This window comes from Populus euphratica, unplaced genomic scaffold (assembly GCF_000495115.2).
Source record: "Populus euphratica unplaced genomic scaffold, PopEup_1.0 scaffold179.1, whole genome shotgun sequence".
Lineage (NCBI taxonomy): Eukaryota > Viridiplantae > Streptophyta > Magnoliopsida > Malpighiales > Salicaceae > Populus > Populus euphratica.
Genome location: NW_011500059.1, coordinates 393,481 through 405,656, shown reverse-complemented (window position 1 = coordinate 405,656; position 12,176 = coordinate 393,481). Strand labels below are relative to the sequence as shown.

The 12,176-nt window shown below is 30.6% G+C and overlaps 3 protein-coding genes across 4 annotated transcripts in view; 2 read left to right on the top strand and 1 right to left on the bottom strand.

Moving 5' to 3' along the window:
* Positions 1-3,754: 3,754 nt before the first annotated feature.
* Positions 3,755-5,157, top strand: LOC105108018 (putative methyltransferase DDB_G0268948). Its single transcript, XM_011002155.1, has 2 exons — positions 3,755-4,170; positions 4,285-5,157. Exons 1-2 carry the CDS (start codon positions 4,021-4,023, stop codon positions 4,924-4,926), a joined length of 792 nt encoding a protein of 263 aa, XP_011000457.1. The 5' UTR covers positions 3,755-4,020; the 3' UTR covers positions 4,927-5,157.
* A 1,357-nt stretch (positions 5,158-6,514) lies between these two features.
* On the bottom strand, positions 6,515-8,556 carry LOC105108019 (organic cation/carnitine transporter 3-like). Of its 2 annotated transcripts, none has more exons than XM_011002157.1 (2): positions 7,461-8,556; positions 6,515-7,388 (listed from the first exon to the last, which is right to left on the bottom strand). In XM_011002157.1, the coding sequence occupies exons 1-2, from the start codon at positions 8,152-8,154 to the stop codon at positions 6,562-6,564; spliced, it is 1,521 nt and encodes a 506-aa protein (XP_011000459.1). In that variant the 5' UTR covers positions 8,155-8,556; the 3' UTR covers positions 6,515-6,561. The 2 variants fall into 2 exon arrangements, with proteins under 2 accessions (XP_011000459.1, XP_011000458.1); XM_011002156.1 differs by having other exon boundaries at positions 6,515-7,398; positions 7,471-8,556.
* A 1,583-nt stretch (positions 8,557-10,139) lies between these two features.
* LOC105108021 (mitochondrial fission 1 protein A-like) overlaps positions 10,140-12,176 on the top strand; it is a 3,165-nt gene continuing 1,128 nt past the window's right edge. Inside the window, exons 1-2 of the mRNA XM_011002158.1 lie at positions 10,140-10,410; positions 11,402-11,540. Of these exons, the coding sequence (XP_011000460.1) occupies positions 10,318-10,410; positions 11,402-11,540 (232 nt within the window). The 5' untranslated portion in view covers positions 10,140-10,317. The remainder of the gene's footprint in view (positions 10,411-11,401; positions 11,541-12,176) is intronic.

Genomic DNA, 12,176 nt, shown 5'->3' with positions numbered 1-12,176 from the left:
ATGGCCAAGTTGATAATATATATATATATATATATATATATATATATATATATTAAAAGGCTAGGGTTAGGTTACTTGTAAAACTGTTTTATTAAAGAATTGTTTCAGTTTAAAAATATAAACTCGTGTTAGATTTCATTAATAATTTACGTTATTTTTCAAAACATTTTTAAAATGAAAACTCTCTCTATATATAAAACTTACATATTTCTACCATTATTTATTTGATTAGTAAAATTTTGATAAAAGACTAATTAAATCTAAAAACTTAAAGATTGATTTTATATTATTGTATGATAAATTCCAATTCATTGCTTATAAAACACTCTCTCGTAGACTTTAATTGGATTTGGCATGAAAATCTTTTAGCTTATGCTTTTCTTTTCTAGATTGAGTTCCTCCCATGATAATGTGGTGTTTGGTGATTAATTGCTAAATTCAAATATTAATTAATAAATTAAAAATTAAATAAGATTTTTTTCTAATAAAAAACAAGATTTCCCAAGATTTTACAATTTACAGTTGAATCAACCATGTAGATTAGAGGTGTGAAATGAACAGCACGAACGCCAGATGATATATAGTGGTTGTCTTTGGCATAAAAGTCAATGACTAGTCAGTCATATGTTAGGCCGGCTTGCACCATTCAGCCCATTATAGGTTTTGTACGTCACTTGGGCTAGCACGTTAATAGGGCCCGTACAGGCTCGTTCTCAGCATAACATGAGATTTATTAAGGTTTAATTATTATTTTTTTAAAATAAATTTTAGAAAAGTAAATTTTAAAAAAGTAAATTATTTTTTGATGTTTGATAGTGTAATAAAAAATAAGTTAGAAAATATTTTTCAGTGTTAGATTATATAATAGAAAATGATATAACAATTAAAAGTTTGAGGATCAAATATGATAAAATCAATAAATAATATGACGTTTCTAAATGTTTTATAATTTCTGGAAAGTGTTTTTCTCCTATATGTTTTAGAAAAATATTTTTCTAGAAACCAAACTAAATTTTTTTTCAATCAAAAAATATTTTTCGTTTATCAACTTTTCTAATCTAGAAAATAATTTTTCAGAAACTACTTTTCAAAAAATAAATTAAACCTAAAACAGATTCTGCATATTTAAAGATAAATATGTTATTTAGTTTTTATGTATTCGATAGTTTTTTATTTTTTTAATAAAATATATTTAAGTCTCTATCACTGCAACTTATTTGATTATTATATAATATGAAAGGCTTATCCATATTGTGTAGCCCAGGGCTCAAAGGGCCTCTAATAAACTGGAAAAAAAAAGAGAAATATATTATTTATTTATTTATTTATTTAAATTTTTTATTAATTTTATATATGAAAGTCTTAGAATCAAGCACATATTTATCATGTCATTTCCAAATCATTGCTTTGGACCATAATTTTATATATAAGAGCATACGATTTACACAACAAATATAGATCGATCATATGTTTTAAGCTATTTAAATAATCATTAGTATAGTATAAATAAAATTTAATATTATTAAATAATATAAGATAATAATCAAGGATGCATAATTTTATAATTTTTAGAGTTTTGATAGTCATAATAAAATATCAATGAAATATTGTAAAGTTAAAGCTAGTTGATTTAAAATTAAACATTATTTTATATTATTATCGGTTTATGTGATGTATATATAGTCACATGTTGAAAAAACAGGATTAATCTATTATTTTTTAGAAATTATTTTAATATTTTATTCTAATTTTCTAACTTTTAGCGATGGATTTAACCTTACATATTAGTTTTAATAGAGTTGATTCTTCTTAATTTTGGAGTGCATGTTTTGTTTTTTTAATATAAGTCAATATATTGATTAATTATTAAAAAATAATATAAAACATAATTGTGTTCTTTTATTAAAATAGTTTTCTTATTGATGAAATAATCATAAATTAGAATCTCATCATTATTTTTTAATTAAAATTAATTGATTGCATAAAATAATAATACATATAAATTTCAAGTTTAAAAAATTTTTACTTAAAAAAATATATTAAATAACAATATAAATTATATTTTAAGCCTCACTTAACAATTTAATTTTATATTTTATAAAATTAAGTATTTTGACATAGAATTCCATGCTTTTGTATATAATTATTATGAATCAATTAACTGTTAAACAAACCATGTGCCACATTTTACCAAGTGATAGATTGGCTACTCAAAATTACCCTGCAGACTCAATCTTCCATCAATTTTACCTCGTAGATTAATGTTCTTATTGGTATTTGCCAGCCCATAATTTGATGGAAGACAAGCGTGCAGGCATTTATTTTCCGATCGAGCCAATTGAGAGGAAACTGATCACACAGGACCATATATTTGAGTTTGTAACAGAGAGATCAATCGATTTTAGATGAGTATTTTATATTTATATTCATTTTCTGCCTATCAAAACCGCCAAGGCAAAAATGTTATGGTGATAGTTTCTAAACCTGTTTCGGTGATTGATTCAATTTAAAATTAAGATTATAAGTTTTAACCGAACCATTAGATTAATTTTAATTTTGTTCACAAAGTAAAAAATCACATCATTTTTATTTCTTTAAAAATAATTAATAAGTTGCAACCATGTTTAAATTCAAACTAAAATACATAGATAAATTTCGATTAATTTTTTTGATTAATTTTACTCATTTTGTTAAATAAAAGAATTCAATCAATCTCAATTGCTTAATTAAATATAAAACTAAAATATTTCAAATACGAACAAAATATAAACATTCTAAACAAGTAAATTAAACACATGATAAGTTAAGATCTAAATTTACTTACCAAACACATAATTAAGCATAAAACTAAAATATTCCCGACACAGCTTGATATAAACAGTCCAAACAACGAACTGAAACATTAATAATTAAAATAAGATTATTCTAAGCTCCTAAGAGATTCAAAACTTTCTATTTTTGTCAATCCTATATATTTTTTTTTTTTCTTAAAACACACCCGATTAAAGCCCGTTCCACTACCACCAGAAAAAAATATTAGAAAAATATGAAAAAAAATTATGATAGCATATATTAATTAATAACATTCTTGATATACGTGAAAATCCATGACAATCTCTTAGATATACAAAAATATTATTTATATTTTTATAAAGATTGAGCATCAGAAATGGGAGCTCATCCATGCATGCGGAATGGAGAGAAAGACGGGAAGTGGAGAGGGAGTAAAGAAAGGAATTTGACATACCTTGAAGATCTCTCTTGTGAACGGCAGAAGCAGCAGCAGCAACAATGGATGAGAAAATGAAAAGCTAGGGTTAAGATTGAATATGTGTATATATAGATAGGATATAATTGGTATTAGCAAGAAGCCTTAGTGTAGTTTTGTCCGCACAAATCCTTTCATGTGGAAAAAGATGACTGGAGGCTTTTTTTCACTTTTGTTTTGATTTGTTGGAATATATATTTTTGATGTTTTTTAACTTAGGAATTAAGGTGGAAAGATTAAAATTATTTTTAACATTGATATATTAAAATGATGTAAATATATTAAAAAAATATTTAAAGCAAAATAAATAAATAAGTATTTAATTTTTAAAAAAATACTTATAAAACATGAAAACGACTCTAATGTATTACCTTGTCTCAACCTTTTCATATGCTTGGAAAACATACCAATTTGGCATTGTGCAGATAAATCAAACCCAATATCAAATCCAATAACAAGAGGGACCATTACAAGAAGAAGAAATCACATGAGATACATTGAATTAAGTCAAAAGTCTTTCATAATTATTAAGAAAGAATAATTAGTCAAACCAAATGGAAGCATCAAAATTGGCTACCCATGAAAAATAGATAATGCATCCCCTGTTATTCATTCCCTCCAGCCTGCCAATATGTTTTCATTGTCCTTGTGACAATATCTTGAAAAATGAAACCCATATAAATGGTGGAGGAGCAAGATAAGCCAATCACATCCATTTTTAAATAGCAAAACAAGCTCACAAAAAGGAAGAAATGGCCGAGCTGTTCGTTAATCAGGCAAAACAATATGCAGAGACAAGGCCTAGTTATCCTCAAGAACTGTTCCAATTCATTGCCTCAAAAACTCCCGCTCGTGACCTTGTATGGGATGTTGGCACAGGAAGTGGGCAGGCTGCTCGATCGGTGAGTTCTCTTGCCCTCCTCTGTCTCTTATCCAGTTCTTCTACCTGACATCTGTGTTGATTGCAATTCTTGATAAGACTAGTATTCTAACCAATCCAAGTTTCTTAATTTCAGCTAGCTGGGATATACAAGCATGTAACAGGAACAGACACAAGCCTGCAACAACTGGAATTTGCACCAAAACTTCCCAATGTGAGCTACCACCATACGCCTTCAGTTATGTCAATGAGTGGACTTGAACGGACTGTGTCAACACAATCTAGTGTTGATCTAGTGACTATTGCTCAGGCCATGCATTGGTTTGATCTCCGTGCATTTTACCAACAAGTTAAATGGATACTCAAAAATCCTGATGGGGTCATTGCTGCTTGGTGCTACACAATTCCTGAAGTCAATGACTCTGTAGACTCAGTCCTCAATCCATTTTACTCCATTGATTCTGATCCCTACTGGGAACCGCAGCTTAAATTGATCGACGACAAGTATATGAGCATTGATTTTCCCTTTGAGCCAGTTGAAGGAGGTGATCATACAGGACCATTCAAGTTTGTATCAGAGAAACTGATGGATTTAGATGAGTATTTTACGTACCTAAGGTCATCGTCCGCCTATCAAACGGCGAAGACAAAGGGTGTGGAGCTACTGAGGGATGATATGATCGAAAGTTTCAAGCGTGCTTGGAATGAAGATGGGCACGACCACAAAGTTGTCAAGTTTCCTGTTTTCCTGAGGATTGGCAAGGTGGGAAATGCATGAGATTGTAAATCAAATGGTTCACTAACTAGATAAATGGAAAATAAAGTCAGGCTGAAAGTTAAGATGTTCCTCAATGAAAAGTTCTCTGTTGATCAATGTAATGCTCATGGAATTAGAATGTGGTGTGTCTTGTCTTGACGACTCTACCCCTTGAAGGCTGCTGCTTAATGTCTTTGTTTTAGTCAAAATGTCCAATCTTCCACCATCAATAAGTTGGTATTCGACCAAACAGCTGAAGAACTAGCAGGGAAGTTACTGAAAAAAGGGATTAACCCCGACGCTGGCAATCTATTCTTCAAAATCCGTAAGAAAAATTAAGAGTACAAGAACAGAATCATGTTTGGGTTCCAAAATTCTGAAAAATCCAAACCTTACTTGTAAGCCCCGTAAAGCAAATTTCATCCCAGCACGAGAACTTCTCCTCGGATCTTTTTCGTGCAGCTCCAACAACCCAATCCACAAAAAGATTTCTGTAATACTCTACGTTCATGGAAAATTTGCAATGGATTTTGCATGCGCATTGTTTTCGTTCAAAGAAATATTAAAATATTTTTTTTTAATTTTTAAAATATATTTCTGATATAAAGAAGTTACAATAATCTAAAAATATTAAAAAAATTATTTTAAAACCACAAAACAACCATGAACTTGTAAATTACTTACTGCTTTCTCAAATCCTAGATAATTTATCTAGCTAGATAGATAAATGTTCGTTCTTATCTTATTTTTAAGTGGCGTTTGCATAATGCATATTTGTTGTGTTATTTACTTTTTTTTATATATATAATTTTTAGTATTTTTAAGAAAAGTTATTTTTTAAAGTGTTTTTTTTATACATTAAAATAATATGTTATTTATTTATTTATTTTAACACATCAAAGCGTTAAACAAACACTAAAAAAATATTAATTTAAAATTAAAAAATTTTAAAAAACATAATACACAATGTTAAACAGATAGTTAATGGTTTGGGCACAATAAACCAACTCTTGCCAGGAACACCTGCTTTCATTTGTTTAAGAAATCATATTCTTGCATTGCATCCTTCTTCGCACCAATATCATTTTTTTTTAATAGATTCTTGTTTTTTGTTGTAGTTGTATTTAAAAAAAAAATTATTTAAAATTTTTTTTATATTCTTTATCATTTTGATTTGTTTTGTTAATGTAAAAATATTTTTTTAAAAATAAAAATATATATTATCTTAATATATTACCAAAAAAAATATTTTAAAAATAAACCGTTACTAAAACAATTAAACACCTCTTTCTTCACGAGCACCGTGACAAACTAAAGTCAGTTCATGGTCTCAGCAACATTATACAGGCCGAAGACATTGCATTGCTTTTTCTTGCATGTATGAACCCAATCATGACAGGACTTTGGACCTCATAAAAAGATAGGCTTTGCTCATTAGGACGATATTGGAGCTGCCCTGTCAAAGTTGTGACAAGTTGAGCATTAATTGCCCCCCTGATAAACAAACCGAAAGATTTTCAGGTTCCTGTTTAATGTGTGATGTCCACGAAATTAGATTGAACCGAATCAAAGGTGGCAAAGAAAATATTTTAATTTAGAAAAGTAGTGTAAAGTGGCAGAAATGAATGATATGTAAATTTTCTGTATCGCCATTAATTACATAGCAAGCTGTTCTTTCTCTTCTTGTTCATCCATGGTATCACTAAGCGCCACACCTCTTGTCTCTGGCAAACAGAAAACAAACACACTAGAGCACAAGATCACCAAGCCAAACACCCCGTATGACAAGACCTTGTTACTTCTCCCAGCAGAAATTAGAATTGGGCTAAACACAGCTCCAAATACAGGTGCTTGCCTTACCATCGACGAGGATCCGTTCCTCACGCATGTTGGAAACAATTCCAGTGTGTAAATCATTAGCATAATAAAAGCTGTACAGGCACTGAAGTATGATACCAGCTCCAGTCCAATTAGCACCACTTCCTTCCAGTTCATGATGCACATTATGCTGCAAATGCCACCTAATGTAGTGAATGCAAGAAGAGATCCCTTTCTGCTCCATTTGCTTACGATAAAGGAAAAGATGATGTATGATGGTATTTCAGCTAAAGCATTGAATGCAACACTCAAGTAGATATTGAAGCCCAGGTTTCCCACTGCTAATGGCATGCTGTAATACACAATTCCAATGCCAAAACCTGTTAGCATCACAATTAACAACCTTTGAAGAGCCCATTTTCTCACGAGTAAAATCTTGATTGGTGAGTAGAGGTTAGTTTTTGGTGCTTCCTTTTTTAGGGAAATGTAGGGTAAGCACAAGTTCAGGCTTGCTGGACCAAGTCTTTTCAATATTGCCATACCAGCTTCTTTGCGGCCTTGCAAGAAAAGCCAGCGGGGGGATTCGAGTACTAGAAGATGAACTAGTACACAATACAAGATGGATGGAATTGATGTCCATACATAGATAGTTCTCCATGAAGAATTTCTGTTTATATACGCTATAGCTGGCAAAGATAATAGTCCCCATGCAAAGGAGATTCCAGCGCATGAAGAATTTCTGTTTATATACGCTATAACTGGCAAAGATAATAGCCCTAATGCAAAGGAGATTCCAGCAATAGTTCCCATTTGGCCACGCCATTTGCTTCCTACCTTTTCAGTGGCTAACACAAGAGCAGTTGCTCCAATTGCTGCACGGCCAAATCCACTTAAGAATCTGAAGGCAGAATAGATCCATACATTAGTGGAGAAAATGGTCATGAGAGAAGCTATGGACATTGTTAGACAAGAAAGTGTTAGCAAGTTCTTTCTGCCAAGAGAAGTGTCAGCAAGTGTGCCTAGAACGAAACCACCAAGCAAGCAACCGAGAAAGAAAGATGACGCTGGCAGGCCTTTTATGAAGGAGCTTGCACATTCAAGATCCCAGTCCGATATGATTGTCTTGTAAGTGTGTCCATTCCAGGCCCATGAAGACCTGGAAAGGTCACATATGTTAGCACTTGAGTTGCACATGCCATTGTTGATGCAGTGCCACGCCGGTTCCGAGTCTGCGTAGACACTAATGAATGTCTGCTGAGCATCAAAGAACCTTGATAACAATACAAGGGTGGATTGAACTAATTGGGTCCATCCAAAATCTCCTATTACCCTTTCAACAACCGAATCAAGAGACGCCTGAGGTTCATCGACAGCCGAATTTTCAGGCTCCGCCAGAAGGAACGGAGACAACAGAGGGCTGGAATCTGCCATGCTGTGTGATCCTGATTGTGCTATTAACTAGCAAGTGTACAAGTAGAACTGAAAATGAGGGGGTGTGGATACATGGCAGAGACATTTTGGTTCACTTAAAAGCCTAAGAATGGAACCAAATGCCTTGGATTTGGAACCCCACTAAGAGATTTAGTTCTCCCACAGAGGCCTTAGACTTTCGTTTCAGAAAGTTTTGCTATGAGATGAATTTAATACTCAAGCTTTAAGTGCAGGAATCCATTTTGGAATAATTAAAAACACAAACAATGACAGTCAAGCATGAAACATGTGTTCAGAAAAGAATGCCATTGTTTTAGTTCCTTCCACTTTCCCAGTTCCCATCTGCTAGCTTTGGAGATTTTTTTACTTTTCCTTCGAATAAAGAACGATTAGAGACTGTTGAATCAGTTCATATGTTCAACACCCTTCGCGGGTAGAACAGGTAGGAGGTAGTGTTTGGAGTGTTGTTTTGATTATTTTTTTAAAATGGTTTTTTCAAGAAATATATTAAAATAATATTTTTAAAATTTATTTTTAATATTAATCTATCAAAATAATGTAAAAACATAAAAATAAAAAAATTTAAATAAATAAACTAAATTTTAACCTATTTTTATTTAAGCCATATTCTTCACCAATAATAAAAACTATGATGTAGCTTTATAAATATAGCGTGATTAAGAATGTAGTTGTAATTGATTTTTAAAGTGTTTTTTATTTAAAAATATATCAAAATAATATTTTTTTTATTTTTAAAAAATTATTTTTGACATCACTACATTAAAATAATCTGAAAATACTAAAAAAATATTAATTTAAATAAAAAAAATTAATTTTTTTAAAAAATATTTTTAATATACAAAAACAAACAAGATTTATAGTGAAATAATATTCAAAATTTATAGGAGTTTTCTTGAATAACATCTTATAAATACTTCAAACATATCATAAAATTTAAATTCTTAAACACAAATTCATCTAAACAAAGTTGTCCCCTTGATTTTTCAGAAAATTTGTAGGTACATCTGAAAGTATAGTAATGATTATTTAGTAATGATTATTTTAAAAATGTTTTTTAATATATTTTTAATATTTTATAAATTTAAAAAAATTATTTTTATATAAACACATTAGAATGATCTAAAAAATAAAAATTTAATTTAAAATAAAAAAATAAATATTAAATTTAATTTAAAAAACACTTTTAAAACACAAAATAAATTTCCATAATTTTTTACAAACCACACTAATTAAAACCTTGAAGATGCTTTTCTAAGATACGATAAAGGATATTTTTTAGTAGGATTCCGCTTATTAAAAGCAGTTTTTTTTTCTTTTTTTCATAAGAAAAGTTAGGCTTTTTTTTTTTTATCGGAGATTCGTCCGCTTTGAGACTTGTCATTTTTAATAAATTATTATTTTACGGCCCTCCATTGTTAGATAAGAGGTGTTAACATCCACAAGATTTATTACACATTTTTTTATTCAATGATAGGAAATATTTTTAAATTAATGCATGTCTCAATTAAAATTAAATTTATTTTTTGAATAATGTTTTTTTTTAAATATATATACATATATATATATATATATATATATATATATATGTTAGTATTAGCATGTATAATAAGTTTTGAGTACGGGTCTGTAATTTTTATAAAAAATGAAATAATTAAAATTTTATTTATTTATTTAAAATTATAAAATGTATTTTTTAAAAATAAAAATTTCTCAAATTCAAAAAAAAATGCATGTCATTTTTAACGAATTTATACATATTCTCAAAAAATGTAAATCACAAGTTTAAAATCTTACCAAAAAAAAAACTAAAATATCTTTGCTATTTTTGACCGTGATATGGTTTAATAACTTTGCTATCAACCCTGAATAATTGTGTAATATAATATTAAAAAAAAAAAAACCACCGTCTTTCCATTCTTTTACCTAAAATTGAAGTTATAGAATAAAAATCACAACCATACAAAAGTCAATTACTTAATCCTTAATCTCTGCTAGCAAATATCTCTTCTTCTCCATCTCCTACAAGCCTTTCTTTGCCTACAAAACTACATACATAAACCAAACTAAACCCAGCACGGACCTATAAATGTAAAACAACCCTTTAGTAAACGTACCACAACCCCTCCAAAACAACATTCATTAATGGATGTGAAGATCAGAGAGGTCTTCGAGTCCGTCGGTTCCTTCTTCACCAGCGATGATCATATCCCATGGTGCGACCGTGACATCATTAATGTAAGTATATTTGTGGGTTCTTGAGAATTTTGTAGATGATCATATGGGGTTTGGTAATTTAGCAAAAGTCGTTGCTTTTTGAGATATATAGACTCGGATTTCTTGTTTTACACTTGTTAGAATGCTTAACCATGTTGTGGTTTAGAAAATATTGGTATTCGTGATGCTGGAGTTGATTGTTATGACAGAAAGATTAAAACTCGTGATTAAAAAAAAAAAAAATTCTTTTGGTTTATGCAAGGATTGATGATAGATGTTGAATATGAGAGGAATGCAAGGAAAGGGTGAAAGTTTTAAGATAGAGAATAAAGGGTTTTCGTTTTTTCGTTTTTTTTGTTTGTTTTGAAGTAAGAAAATTGAGGGCAATAGAAATCAATTTTGCTAAAAATATAGGTCCCATCTGGAGCCGGTTCATTTTTATTTTATAATGGTCTTTGTACCCCTTCAATACTCTTAATTCATTTTTCTTAATGGTTTTGGAGGCATTTACAATCGGGTTGTCTAAATTTTGTGTGCTTGACAGTTCGTCTGTATCATCATTTTTTCCGGGAATGGAATCATGTCACACTGTTCTTTTGCTTTGGAATATTGTATATGTTTGCTCTTGCTTTCTTCACTGCTACTTGTTCAGCTGAATGGGCGTCTCCTGATGTTTTCCCTGTGTATATTTGAAACTTAAGATTCGTTTAACTTTAGTGTCCTAGTTTGCTAAAGAAGTTCTGTTATTGTCCTTTGTCATGGTATGTAAATACTTTAGAGCAAGAATTGCGAAATCTTTTTATAAAAATGGAAATGAAGTGTTGGAATGCTTTTTCTCTGATGTTGCATGTGTTTCATTCAGTCCCAACTCCCAGGTCTTTAGCGTGTATGTTGCCTTTGCTACTTAAAAATACTAAGGACCTATAAGTTGTTTTGCAAGCATTGAATCAATAGTTATTTCAATTTTCCATGATTTTGTGTTTTGGTTAACACTCTGTCCTTTTGATGCCAGGGCTGTGAGAGGGAGGTTGCAGAAGCTGCTGAAGGTGACTCAGAGGAACTTAAAAGGGATAGCATTATGCGATTGTCATGGGCTCTTGTTCACTCTAAACAACCAGAAGACGTGCAGCGTGGGATAGCTATGCTTGAAGGTAAACGACAAAAATTGTCTGTCATTTTTATCTTACCGCATCCAACTTCTTCATGCTGATGTCCTCATGCAGGACATATTAGAGAAAGTTGCTCCTTGTGTTTCTTTATGGAATAGATCGTGTTTATTTGAGATTTTAGGGGTTGGCGCAAAATTGGTAAATTATTTGAGGTTTGAATCAGATTAAGCTACAAGTTTTCTGGTACAGATCCCAAATTTTGAGTTGTGTTGCTTCCAGAGGATTAAATAATGAGGAAAGCCTTGGATTTGTACCTTTTGTAATTGGAGAAAATGGATGGGATTCTACTGCATATACTTTTGGCAGCTTATCTGCAAATATGTATTCGGTAGAATCCTTGCTTGTCTGGATGGTGTTGGCTTTTCAGCCACCATAATACTGTCCCTACATCAGTAGTTTTTAGCATGCTTCATTCCACGTTCCCTTCACTGTAACAATTCAAAATAGTGTAGTCTTATATTGATTGTTTTCCTGATGAATTTTTAAAGTCATTTAGGAAGTTCCCTATGCTACCACAGTTTTGCAGAAGAATATTTTCAGCGACATGCTTTCTTCTTTTGGTATCAACTGGAAGCAATTGAAAATGTTGACTTCATGAACTAGCTAACCAGCAGGAAA